The 15,448-nt window shown below is 39.6% G+C and overlaps 1 protein-coding gene across 6 annotated transcripts in view; it reads left to right on the top strand.

Annotated features, from left to right (window-relative positions):
* Positions 1-9,788: 9,788 nt before the first annotated feature.
* The window catches only part of evi5a (ecotropic viral integration site 5a), a 50,033-nt gene continuing 44,373 nt past the window's right edge, over positions 9,789-15,448 (top strand). For all 6 annotated transcript variants that reach the window (XM_087240473.1, XM_087240475.1, XM_087240474.1 and 3 more), the window contains exons 1-5: positions 9,789-10,050; positions 10,179-10,311; positions 13,033-13,186; positions 14,879-15,103; positions 15,215-15,289. In XM_087240473.1, coding sequence (XP_087096599.1) covers positions 10,214-10,311; positions 13,033-13,186; positions 14,879-15,103; positions 15,215-15,289 — 552 coding nt within the window. In that variant the 5' untranslated portion in view covers positions 9,789-10,050; positions 10,179-10,213. The remainder of the gene's footprint in view (positions 10,051-10,178; positions 10,312-13,032; positions 13,187-14,878; positions 15,104-15,214; positions 15,290-15,448) is intronic.

Raw genomic sequence — 15,448 nt, forward strand, 5'->3', positions numbered from 1 at the left:
CAACTGAAATCCGCAGGAAGCTCTCCAGGAACAGGGTTGACCACCACTGATGTAGAAGGACTTTTAATTTTGCAGTAACCTGGGTCAAGCTCTACTGGCGAACTATATGCAGTTACAAAATCGCTACATTTAAGGTCTGTTTTCTTTAAAAATCAATCTTCACTGCCTGGTTGATATACGATATACAGTGGGCCTCGGATTGTACAAGATGCACTGCATTACATTTATTTATTTTTTTTAAAATGTCTTTAAAATATTCAGATTTATTTTACCCCAGTATATTTAAAGGAGTTTCTGTGCTATAGCCTGTGTGAAAACCGTTTGTGTGTAAACAGCTTTTATGTCATGTTACGCTTGAACAACTAAATGAATTCTCAAGTCTATTTAACTGATTATATTTTCATTCAATTACAACATCGATGTCACATTAACATTAACATATACTTTATAAAAATTGAATACTCATTCATTTTCTTTTTGGCTTAGTCCTTTTATTAATCTGGGGTTGCCACAGCAGAATGAACCGCCAACTTATCCAGCACGTTTTTATGCAGCGGATGCCCTTCTAGCCACAACCCATCTCTGGGAAACATCAACACACACTCATTTACACTCATACACTGCGGGCAATTTAGCTTACTCAATTCACCTGTACCACATATCTTTGGACTGTGGGGGAAACCGGAGCACCTGGAGAAAACCCACGCGAACACAGGGAGAACATGCAAACTCCACACAGAAACGCCAACTGACCCAGCCGAGGCTTGAACCAGTAACCTTCTTGCTGTGAGGTAACAGCACTACCTACCACGCCACTGTAGAATACTGTATTAGATTTTGAATACTGTATTAGATTTTGTGGTTCCAAGGTTGTCATAGCCGGGGGCGGTAATGGGGATAAGCTCCCACTATCTATAAAGTACCCCTATACGGCGTGCGTCTCAAATAGCCTCTGACAACCAAGTCCAGCTCCTGGCCTTCAAGTGTGGTTTAGCTACCAAACCCGGCGGAACTGTTTTCACTGACAGGAGAAGGGGCGCAGGCGGGTCACTGGCGCCTTACAACCAGTTGCTTCGGGGAGATGATATTCGTTAGCCTGGGAAGGCAGATCATCTAGGGGAAGGCAACCCTGTTTACAAACCTCCGCTGCCTTGCGGCTATATCCATTCATGGAAAAGGCTTCAGGAGTAAACCTCGAGGAAAAATCCGGAGTCGGAGTCCCTAAGGCAGTTTAACGCTGTTTGCAGCCTCACTCTGGCAACTCCTGCGACGGCGCCGATACCAAACTGTAGCAGCCCTGCTGTTCCTTTGGATTTGTCGACAACGTGGAGAGGGGGGACCCGCTACATGGGCAACAGCCTGTCCTCCATAATACATTGCCCTGGCTAGTATCCGATCTCGCACACCCTGGAGAGGACACTCCAGCCTCGCTAGCACTCTGGCGTGGATACAACACGGGGAGCAGTAGTTTACCGGTTATAAGCCACAGCTCGGTTGGCGTAGAGCAAGGCGCCAGGGACTGCTCCCGACGGTGGGAGGGATCTTCGGGTCCCACTGGACAGTTACCGCCCGCCTCAAGCTGGGCAGCCCCCAGTCAATTAGGTACTGCCCCGCCACAGTCTGCTTTCCTCATTGGGTGCATGGGGAATAGGAGCATTTCGAACAGCAGACTGCAACCATCGCACCAGACAATAAAATAACACAGAGAAAGAGACCAGCTCTAAAACTGGGATGCTGGAATGTCCGTACAATGCTTACGGGCCTCTCCGAGGACTTACGGGGCATTGACGACTCACGAAAAACAGCTGTCATTAACAACGAACTACTGAGGCTAAACGTAGACATCGCTGCTCTACAGGAAACACGACTAGCAGACTCAGGAACTCTAAAAGAAAAAGACTACACCTTCTACTGGCAGGGAAGGGCCCCAGACGAGCCCAGACAGCATGGCGTGGCTTTTGCTGTGAAGAACAACTTACTGAGCATGGTAGAACCAGGCAGAAATGGTACAGAACGACTTCTTACCCTCCGCCTCAACACCACCACAGGCCCTCTCACTCTTGTCAGCGTGTACGCTCCAACTCTGAACGCAACACTGGAAACTAAAGATAAGTTTTATGGGAACCTAACATCTGTCATTAACAACATCCCTGATAAGGAACAACTTGTACTTCTGGGCGATTTCAATGCCAGAGTGGGTGCAAACCACGAATCATGGCCCTCGTGCCTAGGCAAATTTGGCATTGGAAAAATGAACGAGAACGGCCAACGCCTGCTCGAGCTTTGCGCTTTTCACAACCTGTGCATCGCCAACTCATACTTCCAGACCAAGCCCCAGCATAAAGTCTCCTGGCGGCATCCGCGGTCAAAACACTGGCACCAGCTGGACCTCATCTTAGTTCGCCGCTCAGCTATCAACTGCGTCCTGCACGTACGCTCTTATCACAGTGCTGATTGCGACACAGACCACTCCTTAGTGTGCTGCAAGATCAGGTTAAACCCAAAAAGGTTTCACCGTTTAAGGAAACAAGGGAATCCTCGCATCAACGTCAGCAGGATGTCGCAGCCTGATCTGACGCAGAAATTTGCAGAAACCCTTGTGAAAGAACTTGACACCGCACAGACAGGTGATTCTGCCCTGGAAATGTGGGAATCACTACGAAACACAATGCAACGCACTGCCCTGGCAACTTTTGGAAAGAGGACCACAAAGACGCATGACTGGTTTGAAGCAAAGGCCTCTACGATGATCCCATGCATAGAAGCCAAGCGTGCGGCCCTGACAGAATACAAGCGGTCACCAACTCAGAAGAACCTTCAAATTCTCAGATCAACTAGGAGCAAGGCTCAACACATTGCCAGATATTGCGCAAACGAGTATTGGCAAGAGCTCAGCAACGACATCCAGAAAGCAGCCATAGCGGGGAACATAAGAGGCATGTACGACGGCATTAAGAAAGCGCTAGGCCCCACCCAGTGCAAAACGGCACCCCTTAAGTCATCTACTGGGGAAATAATCTCCGACAAGCAACAACAGATGGAGAGATGGGTGGAACACTACTCCGACCTCTACTCTAGACAGAACACGGTGTCCTCCGCAGCACTAGACGTCATTAAATGCCTGCCAACCATGGAAGAACTTGACGAGGAGCCAACAGCAGAAGAGCTCAGAAAGGCTATCGATAAACTGGCCTCAGGCAAAGCCCCTGGCAGCGACGGGATTCCTCCAGACTTGCTGAAACAGTGCAAGGATTCCCTACTGCACCCTCTTCACAAAGCCCTCTGTCAGTGTTGGAAAGAAGGGGCCGTACCGCAGGATATGAGGGATGCTAAGATCATCACCCTCTACAAAAATAAGGGTGAGAGAAGTGATTGCAACAACTACAGAGGCATCTCCCTTCTTAGCATCGTTGGAAAAGTATTTGCTAAGGTCATCTTGGCCCGACTGCAGAAGCTGGCTGAACGTGTTTACCCGGAGTCACAGTGTGGTTTTCGCGCCGAACGGTCAACGGTAGACATGATTTTCTCCCTCAGACAACTGCAGGAGAAGTGTAGAGAACAGCAGATGCCCCTATACATCTCCTTTATTGACCTCACCAAAGCCTTTGACCTGGTCAGTAGAGACGGACTTTTTAAAATCCTCCCCAAGATTGGCTGCCCACCAAAACTGCAGAGTTTGATTGAATCTTTCCACACAGATATGAAGGGAACAATCCAGTTCAACGGCAGTTGCTCTGAGCCTTTCAGTATAAGCAGTGGCGTCAAGCAAGGCTGCGTTCTTGCCCCCACACTGTTCGGAATTTTCTTTGCCCTGCTCCTAAGGCATGCCTTTGGTTCAGCAACGGAAGGAATCTACCTCCGCACCAGGTCAGATGGCAAGCTATTTAATCTTTCTCGCCTGAAAGCCAAGACAAAGGTACGCGAGACACTGATTAGAGACATGCTTTTTGCTGACGACGCTGCAGTCACCACACACACCCAGGAAGAACTACAGTCGCTGATGACCCGTTTTTCCATGGCCTGCAAAGACTTTGGGCTGACCATCAGTTTGAAAAAAACAAATGTCTTGAGCCAGGACACTGCCACTCCACCAACCATCACAGTAGATGATTACCAGCTCGATGTCGTCCACCAGTTCACGTACTTGGGCTCCACCATCACCGATAACCTCTCCCTGGATGCTGAACTTGACAGAAGGATCGGGAAGGCAGCCTCTACTCTAGCCCGCCTGACAACCCGAGTGTGGACAAACCATAGGCTGACAACTGCAACAAAGATGGCAGTGTACAATGCTTGCGTCATCAGCACTCTGCTGTATGGGAGTGAGACATGGACCACCTATGCAAGACAGGAGAGGAGACTGAACACCTTCCACCTAAGAGGTCTGCGTCGCATTCTGGGCATTACCTGGCAGGACAAAGTCTCCAACGTCAAAGTCTTGACTCGAGCCGGCCTTCCCAGCATGTATACCATGCTCCGACAACGTCGCCTGCGCTGGCTTGGCCATGTGTGCCGTATGGAGGATGGGAGAATCCCAAAGGATATCCTTTACGGAGAACTCTCATCTGGGAAGAGAACAACAGGACGCCCATTTCTGAGATTTAAAGATGTTGTGAAGAGGGACATGAAGGCCCTTGACATAAACACCAAGTCCTGGGAAGACCTCGCAGCAGACCGCCTGAAATGGAGGTCCACCCTGACCAAACAGCTCAAGTCAGGTGAGAAGAACATGATGCGTGCGTCAGAGGACAAGCGAGTTCACCGAAAGGTGCAGAGCGTCAGCCAGGGAGGCACCTATCAATGCGACTGCTGTGGTAAAAAATGCCTCTCCCGTATTGGTCTCTTCAGCCACCAACGACGCTGTCTTAGACAATCAGTCATGCCTCAATATAAGAGCTAGGATACGTCATCCATGGTCAACACTGACCGACGGAGGCCTACTAGATTAGATTTTGAATACTGTATTAGATTGAATACTGAAATTGAAAACTGTATTGAATTGAATTGAATACTGTATTAGATTTGAAAATTGAATACTGTATTAGTATACAAAATTGAATACTGCATTAGATTATTTTTTTGTTATACACAAACGAAGATACTTTAAAGAATTTTAGAATTGCCATTGACTTTGATAATAGGAAAAAGAAAACTATGCCTGAACTAATATAATCTGTTAAGACAGTTGAACCCAAATAGTGTACAACAGTAATCACCATACTTCCTGTTGGTTAAATTACATTATGCAAACATATTTTGTAGGCCTAGCATACAAATTACCATGTTTGTTAACATTCAGGATGGTCGCACAGTGAGGTTGCAGAAAAATACAGACACCAAACTTAGCAGTTTTATTCAGATCTGTATTCTGAAGATCTTTACTGACACCTGTTAATATATAACATTTTATTCTAAGTTTTTTTTCATGTTTTATGATAAAATCTACAAATAGAAATCAATGAAGGATGACACAGTGGCTCAATGGTTAGCACTGTCGCCTCACAGCAAGAAGGTCACTGGTTCGAGTCCTGGTTGGGCCGGTTGACATTTCTGTGCAAAGTTTGTATGTTCTCCCTATGTTGGCGTGGGCTTCCTTCGGTGTTCCCCACAGTCCAAATAAATGCTGTATAGGTGAATTGAATAAACTAACTTGGCCGTAGTGTATGAATATTAATGAGTGTGTATGGATGTTTCCCAGTACTGGGTTGCAGCTGAAGGGCATCCGCAGTGTAAAACATATGCTGGAATAGTTGGTAGTTCCTTCAGCAAGTGCATCCCCTAAGGGAAGTTTATTTATAAACTTATTTCGAGAGGATCACATGCTTATGATTGCTAGCGGCTGGATCTGCATTATCCAATTCTCAATGCACCAATCAGACGATTCCTAAACTACTACAAATACCCTGGGTTACATTCCGCCACTATCTTCGTTTTGAAGAGTCCCTCCTTCCTACTCCTCCTTCGTCCTAGATCGGTGACATGATGGCTCAGTGCTTAGCACTGTTGCCCCTCATCAAGAACGTCTCTGGTTCCAGGCTTTACCAAACAAGTTGACGTTTCTGTGCGGAGTTTGCACTTGCTCACGTGGGTTTCCCCCGGGTTTCCCTGTTTTCTCCCACCATCCAAAAACATGCAACTTAAGTTAACTGACTAATCCAAATCGGCACCATAGACATGCTTCTAGTAAATAGTTATCTTGAGCAATTACTATCTGTTCATTAGTTACTACAGCAGTCAAGATCTACCTGAGCTCAAACTCCCCTCCTGCCTTGCAATGTGAGGGAGCCCCGGGCTCGAGGGTCTCAGCTCGAGGAGCTGAGGTCTCTCTTGGGATGGCATGCCAAACAAGCTTATAATCAATAATCAGCTAAGTGTGAACTCTTGAAAACATAAAGGGACTAAGCCGAAGAAAAATGAATGAATTATTTAATGCTAGCAACATGCAAAAAGTCACAAACTTTGTCAAATAAAATGTCATATATAACCAGACCTCAGTAAAGACCTTCAGAATACAGATATGAATAAAACTGCTAAGTTTGGCGTCTGCTTAGTGCTCCTGAAGTGGAGATGTGTGTCTGAGTGCAAAAAATAAAAGAAAGTGAAATATTGTAATCAATATCAACAAATATAAATCGATAAATAAACCCTTTTAACATTTCTGTGTTTTTTTAGCAGCAGAACTCGTCATAGTTGGATGAACTTAGAGCGCAGTCAATGGGGGAGTACAACAAATCAGTTTTTACAATCCTATTTGCTGAAATAATAAAAGAAAAACTCCACAATGGTGTTTTCAAACTTTTCACAGAAAGGGTAAAAATAGTGTGAGACTGATGATGGGAGCCAGAATAACATCAAAATTACTTTCAGCATTATAGAAACAACCTGCATAAGCGGTAATTCATTTTAAGTAGATTGATGCAAAGATGATATGGGTCATTATCACTATAAGATGTCCTGTATGTAAATGCGAAATAATGAAATTCTGATGTTTTCATATAATTGGTTAAACTTTTACACACATGCAGGGACAATTATAATTGTTTTGAAATATGTTTTTGTTAATTTTTGCCATATTCTTCTATTGAATGGATGATATTTTCCATGTGATGTCCCACACACTGCTCAGCCAACTTCAAAAAGTCTAAAATGTAAGTAATTTAGATCTAATTAAAAAGATTTGTAAATATTCTTATTGTCTTTAACAAGTTATTTGACAAAAAAGTCATTTTAATAACTTTTACTTTGTTTTCATAGTATTATTATTAATCATTTTGCACGTGTCCTTGAAATTGCTGTCCACCCTGTCATGATGTGGTAAATTCCCCTTTAAGAAACCTTCTGACGTACTGATTGGCATCCCCATGCCCATTTTGCAGGTTAAGACATCTGATGTGCACACATGAAGTATCTACACTTATGTTTCCTATTTTCCTCATATTGTGTTTGAAACTGAATGCTGCCAAGCTTAACACGTCCACACTGTCATAATGAAATATTAATTAATATAAAAAATATATAAATACATAAAGTTTTTAAACTGTGTAACAGCTTAAATAGAGAAACACTTTGCCAGATGGGTGGACAAGGTTATTGACACGTTATTTATTTATTTAATATTTCAGTAGTAATTAGTTAATGTTTTTATGTTATAACACTTATACATACACATGCTACACCAGATGCAATACATGACTGGACAATACAAACCTTTGGCAATATGTGTCAGTCTATATAAAGGATTTCCTTTTAAAGTCCATATAATGGAGCTCATTGACTGTTTAAAATAAACATACATACATGCCAATGTCCACCCTGTCATCTTGTTTTCCACCGTCATGTTAAACTTTTATGAAAATAATCAAATTATTCATAACCTCAGCAAAACATCTTGTGTGATTTCTTAATTAACCAATAAGAGACAGCTAGTATTGTTTGAAATTTTGACAAAATATTTTAGATTTTGGGTTTTATTTTGAAAAGAACGTGCAACAATTGTTAATTTTATTGGGAAACAAACGTTCTGTTCATTATTTCATTAATATAAATATAGTTTTTCCATAATCTTAAAAGTTGGGTTGGTAAAGAAACACATTACCTTTCTAAAAATAAACATTTTATAATCACTCTGCAATGAAAATATACTATTTTGAATTTGTCCATGACAGGGTTGACACAATTTGAGGTTTGTTTACGTTTTTTTTTGCCAGCAGTTTATTTATAAAAAGTGACCAACATTCATTTCTTACAGCCTAAGGTCTAATTAATATAACAACTGGTGGTTAAATAAAAAAATCTTAAACCTTTTTTTTTTTTTTTGAATTTCTGACATCTAAAAGGCACTTTATAGTGATAATGACCCATAACATACATTCATAAATTCATAAATGATTGTAGAAAATCTTTTTGACATGCTCCCTGAAGCCCTGCCCACTGTTTGTTCAAACCTCTCTGATGCACGCATTGAAGGCCTACCACATGGTTCACAGCTGCCCCTTATCATTCTAATCATCAGTCCCTTTAAATAGTGTGGCTTCAGTGACACAGTATGCTCCAGTCTTTCACTGCTCTGGACTCCTCATGTGGTGTTGTGGCTGCGTGTAAATAAACTAGTCTTATACCATGTGGAGAGTATGTACTGGCGTTGGTGTATAAACTGTAAAGAAATAGATCTTGCTTCAAGTGTTTTGACTGACACTCCATTGAGATAATCCCCCTGCGAGTCAGCATTACCTATCTTCTATCTAATCTAATGATCATACGATAATATATTTTTTTTTTAAGGATTTAAGATTATGATGACCGTTAAACGTGCCATAACAAAGCGTCTACTGTGACAAGAAACACTTTTTTTTTTTTTTCAAAAACCAAAAAGACTAAAATCTCAAAGCTGAACGTGCATGAAAAAACTAGTTTTTGCCAACAGCATTAAAATGAATTTATAAATAAGCAGACGTCCATCAAGACAAAAACTGATGTTGGCTTTTACAGTTAAGAGTGCAAAAGATAAGTATTTAACGCAAAAGTATAAGAGGAAAAAGTGAAGCACTGTGAATACTTTCTGGTTAACACTGTATTTTACTCATGAATTGAAAAGAAATGAATAAAGAGGCACTTCCTTTGTGAAAAAGAACTGTCAAACTTTCTAATTATAAACGTTTTATGAACAAAAAAGCTTTTCCAGTCCATTTCAATCACTTTATTTGTCATTCATTAAAGAGGTATGCTTATTTAATGTATTGACTAATAAAATCAGCTCCTTTTTCACAATGATTCAAACTTCACATCTTAAAAATACACCGGAAACCATGATGGTGCTAACAAACTGATTCTAAGTATTCACAAGTTGCAATGTCAGTAATCGCTTATGAGGGCCAAACAAAGATAAAAACAGAAGATAACAAGTGAATATGCATTAGTTACAATTATGTAGCGTTATTAATCTCAGATGAGTAGTAAAACAAATGGCAAGAGAGAGAGAGAGAGCAAGAGAGAGTTGTAGAGTTGTAAACAAGCCATGTTAATTTGTCAACTTCCTTAAAAATAGGGTGTGTGATAAGAAAAAAGTTCAAGTTAGCGTTGAAGCACAGCTCTGTTGAGGTAAAAAAAAAACTTTCCTTTTTGTATCAGTAAATGATTTATGCTTCAACTTGTCTGTTAATATTTGTCTCATTGCAGCACCGCATGAAATGAACCGTGCAGTTGCTTCTCTTTGCAGTTAAACTGGTTAAAGTCCCCCAGGTGAATGTTATCATGGGCCCATATTTGTCAGCTAAAAAGTGTGAGAAGTTGTAAGAGGAAGTTGTTCACTCGGTCAGGGTCACTTTTAAAAACAAGCTCCTGAGTCACGGGCAGCGCTGTTATTTTGAGGAACTTTGACCAGCCTGTGAGACTTTGCTATAAAGCAGCATGTGATTCTATTGTAGTTTTTTCTCTGTTAAATGGAAGAACCGGGTATGACGGCTAATGTTACATCAGGAATAAGTTTGACAGAGACCAGAGAGGTTTTGTGGAGACATTTACACCCACAAATGACAGGAATCCTGCAGACTGGTAAGAAATTCCACTTTTCATGGTAATGAGGCTAATTACACCAGCTTCCCATCACATATATCTAACCAGAAATCTTTACATGACTGTTCATTTTGTCTGTTTCTGCCATTTTCTAATGATTTGTGTAGCTTGTTGGAAAGAGTTGTAAGATTGAGTGTTAGAGATGGACTCTTTGACTGTTTCATCTCTGTCTTCTACACCGGGATCTGAGCTCAGCACAGAAGAGATGAAGCTACTTGCGAAACTGGAGGAACAGAACAGGTCATTTCTTCACACTCACCCCACACTGTTTCCTACAAGCTAAATACAAAAAAAGTTACACATTACATTAGTGACAGATCAGTTTCTAAAATGTGTGACCATATTTTTTTTTCTCGGTTTAAGGAAACACATTAGTTTGTTTTATGTTGTTTGTTTGTTTGTATTTTTAATTCATTTTTGGTGATAGTAAAGGTGATAGCTTGTTAGATGAATTTCATATGTGCTCACAGATCTCTCTTTAAATTTATACTTTCTATTGGATGCTATATGATAATATTTTAGGCACATTAAAGTAGCCAGTACCAAAGCCAAAACTGGAACTAATCTAAAAAAACAAAACAAAAAGAAAACACAAACACTCACTCATTGGCCACTTTATTAGGTACACCTTACCAGTACTGGGTTGGACCCTTATGACCTAAGGAACTGCCATAATCCTTCGTGGCATAGATTCAACAAGATACTGGAAATATTCCTCAGATATTGACATGATAGCATCACGCAGTTGCTGAAGTTTTGTCGGCTGCACATCCATGATGCGAATCTCCCGTTCCACCACATCCCAAAGGTGCTCTATATGGTGACTGTGGAAGCCATTTGAGTACAGTGAAATCATTGTTATGTTCAAGATGATTCACAAATTATGACTTGAACTGTAATCCTGCTGGAAGTAGCCATCAGAAGATGGGTACACTGAGGTTTTAAATTTTGTAATTTAATATATTTGTATAATGCATTAATACGTTACTACATTACAACATTACATCAATATTGGTGACAGTATAGTCGATAGATTACATAATTGTACAAAGCTGCCTGCTTTGCTCATGCATGGGTCGAACTTGTTCAAACTTGTCCAGTGCACTATAACAAAGCTTTTCTCACATTGTTTATTCCTTCAAAGTTTGTCCTTTCTTTGTGAAGTATTGCTGTGCCTTAATAACTCTAGTAACTAGTAACTGGGTTGAGCTGGTTTTAGTTCTTAGTTCTTTTATTTTCATTTCATTTTAAGTATATTTATTTGTTAATATTTAACTTGTTTGTTAATTAAATTGCATTTTGTTATTTAACCTATTACTTTTATGCAACAGTCAAGTTGCATGTTAATTTGCTATTAAAGGAAACACAAATTTTTAGCATACTGATTTATGTAAAATCGTGAACATAGTTCTGGATCGCTTTGAGTAAGCTATTAAATTTATATGTTTTTTTTTATTAAATCAGTTGTTTACTGTATAAAAAATATAACATTTTGAAATATTTATATTTATCGCCTAACATATATCGCCTCCAAATATTAAGAGTTATCGGTTATCGATATCTGCCAAAAAATCCATATGGGTGCATCCCTAACTTTAGTTCAGACACGTCTTTCAAACTTTCAAAAACAACATTTTATTTTCAATCCTCTTATTGGTCTTTTGTATGACAATACAAATTAAATATTCAGAGAGGCATGCATAATATATTGACCATTGGTTATCCCATCCCCTGACCTCTCCCTCATTAACTCAATTAACAAAACAAAAAATAAATAAATACATAAATATCAAATTAAGTACATTAGATACATAAGTATATAATATCAGAGAATAACTGGATACAGATGGGGGGAAAAATTATAATGGAAAATAATACAAAATAAAAACTTTCTAATTAAATGGTAAATGTAACAGGTTGCCAGCACCAGGTAATATACAGGCCCTTGATATAGCCAAGAAAGGGATGCCAAGTCTTATAAAAAGAATCTAGTTAGCCAGAGAATAAACATCTTATAGCTTTTCAAGTCTGATACAGTAAAAAATGTCCAGTATCCACTGTGTTGGAGAGGAAATGTGTTCTCCCTTTAGAAGTATGGCACATTTGGCTAAAATTGTGGTAAAGGCAACAACCTTGCTGTCACAGACTGTCAAATCAGGTCCAAGGGATACTCCAAAGAGGGCTAGCAAAGGATCAGGGTCTATATTGATTTTGAGAGCTTTATTGAATGTATTAAAAACACCTGACCAAAAAGTGGCCTGCTGTGGGCATGTCCAAAACATATGCAGATGGTCAGCAGGTAAAAACAACATTTTGCCTGCGTTGAAAAATCTTTACTCTTTCTTTTCAGATTTAATTATCGGCTATTTTACAAAAAAATGTAGTGTTTTTATGATAATGACTTCATGATGACAGAAGCTTAATTCAAAAATCTCAGTAGAAAGTAATGGTTGTGTATATAACGAGTCAAAATTTCAATTTAATCCATATATAAATAGCTAGATTGACCACAATGATTATTAGTAGTTATAGAATTCTGGTAGTTCCTATGTTCATGGGATAGTTCACCCAAAACCGGTCCTCATTTACTCAGCCACTTGTTCCAAAATGGTTTGAGATTCCAAATTTTGTTGAACAAAAAACAAGACTTTTGGGAAAATTATGGAAATCAGTAACCATTGACGTATATAGTATTTGTTTCTCTTATTATGGAAGTCAGTGGTTACCATTTCCTAACATTCTTCAAAAGATCTTCTTTTAAAGAAACTCAAAAAAATTTGTAACCACTTGAGGGTGAATAAATATAAATTTAAATTGTAAGTTTTTCACTTGAATAGCCACCTTGCACTCAAAAATATTCAAGGATGTTTGTTGATTGACACTAATTATTACTGTTTAAGTACAAAAGTACAACATCATCTTACTTCACTTGCACTCAGCACTGGTTGTTTTCTTCATCAGGCTGTTAGAGACAGACAGTAAGTCTCTCTACTCTGTAAATGGAGTCCTGCGAAATCCCACTTCACCCAAAACCTTCTCTTTGGAGGAGAATATATGGGAGAATGTCATTAATGAATGGGAAGATTGGAGCAAGAGAAAAGTGGGGCAGATCAAGGTAACACGCATCCATCCAGCATCACTCCCATGTTATGATTTCAGTCGTGTGTTCAAATAAACTATGAATGTATTGTGAATGTCAAAAAAAAAATTTATTGTCTGTCTCTGTTTGGCTTACAATCTGAAAAATAAAGGTTCTTTAGTGATATTGATGCTTTTAGTTTATAATTTGTGGCGTGAAAAAGTGTTTGCCCCCTTGCTGATTTCTTTTTTTTTTTGTTGCATGTTTGTCACACTTATACTACCTGACATAAGTCTTGTCGTCTTAGTTGTAAGAGCAACAAATAATAACTTGACTTCTAGTTGATCATTTGAAAAAGTGGCAGAAGGTAGATTTTTCAGATTAATCTTCTGTTGAACTGCATCTCAATCATCACAAATCCTGCAGAAGACCTACTGGAACCCGCATGGACCCAAAATTCTCCCAGAAATCAGTCAAGATTGGTGAATGAAAAATCATGGTTTGGGGTTACATTTAGTATGGGGGCATGTAAGAGATCTGTAGAGTGCAACATCAACAGCCTGAATTATCAAGACATTACATTACAAACCACAGGAGAGGGCGAATTCTTCAGGGGGATAGCGCTCCTTCTCATATTTCAGCCTCCACATCAAAGTTCCTGAAAGCAAAGAAGGTCAAAATGCTCCAGGATTGGCCAGCCCAGTCACCAGACATGAACCTTATTGAGCATGTCTGGGGTAAAAGGAGGGAGGAGACATTGAAGATAAATTCAAAGAATCTTGATGAACTCTGGGAGTCCTGCAAGAACATTTCTTTGTCATTCCAGATGACTTTATTAATAAGTGATTTGAGTCATTGCAGAAATGTATGCAGTCCTCCAAGCTCATGGGAGTCATATACGCTATATATTTTTTTTCCACTGCTCTGTGACTCTATATTCTATACTGTACATTATTTCTGTTGAGTGATAAGACTTTTGTCTAAGCAAAGTCAGACCTTACTTTAAATATTAGTCAAAGATGCACAAGTAAACACATTCAGATCAGGACTTTGACCAGGCCACTCTAAAGTCTTAATAGGGTATATGCCGAGCTAGTGCTATTCCCATGCTCATACACTTCCGGTGACCTGTTATTGTGAACTTTTTTCTCATTTTATACGGTTCCTTATACAGCATCGATGTTGTAATATCATTAAAATACATTCAGTTAAATAAACTTTAGCATTTATTTAGTTACTTAAGCGTAAAACGAGACAAAAAGCTGTTTACTCGCATGCGCTCGTCAGAATCGGCAGGCTAACGCAGAAGCTCCATTGAATATACAGGGGTAAAATAAATGCTCATATTATAAAGATATGGCGGGGGAAATGTAATTTAATGCAGTGCTTCTTGTACAATCTGAGACCCACTTTAAATCGGATATCACTCAGCTAGTGGAGATCGCTGATTTTTAAAGAAAACAAACCTTAAACGCGCCGGATTTTGCAGTGGCATTCAATTCGCCGGAAGCGCTTAACCCAGGTTACTGGCAAATTAAAAGTCCTATTAGCATGCTTCGGCATATACCCCATTGTTTAAGATAGACATGACCTAAAAAAAAATTAAAAAGTTTAAACTGCTACTTATTCAAACTATTTCAGACTGAACTGAATTGCATCAAAGGTATTCTTTTTTATTAACTATTTGTATTTAATCTAATCTTTAAAAGTGATCTGTGTCTGGATCAGGTGTTGACCAGAAGGGGTGTCCCAGCTCATCTGCGGGCCATGGTTTGGCAGCTGCTGTGTGACTCTGGGAATGTGTCAGTGCGTCCGCAGTACTCAGATCTGCTGAAGAGCTCTTCTCCCTCTGAAACACTGATACACAGAGACCTGACGCGAACCTTCCCACACCACCAGCTCTTCCACAACCACCAGAGCATCTCCAAGGAGACACTGTTCAACGTGCTGAAGGTTACATGAACGAGCATTTTTACCTGCCATTATGAAAAGAGAAGTACAAAATCATTTTGATAATATACTATACTATATCTATTAATAACTGAACGTGGCTTTTGTTTGCAGGCCTACTCAGTCTTAGACCAAGAAATTGGGTACTGCAAGGGAAGTGTGTTTATTGTAGGCCTGTTGCTCACACAGGTAATTGTTTACAATTATTTATATATAGTTCAAGACTAAATTATTGGCCCTCAAGTGAAATTTAAATTCTTTTTCAAATATTCTTCAAGTGACGTTTAACAGTGCAAGGATTTGGAAAAAAATAGTATTTCCTACTGTATTTCTCATACAATTGTTTTC

Source organism: Danio rerio, chromosome 2 (genome assembly GCF_052040795.2).
Source record: "Danio rerio strain M-AB ecotype USA chromosome 2, GRCz13ab, whole genome shotgun sequence".
Taxonomy (NCBI): domain Eukaryota; kingdom Metazoa; phylum Chordata; class Actinopteri; order Cypriniformes; family Danionidae; genus Danio; species Danio rerio.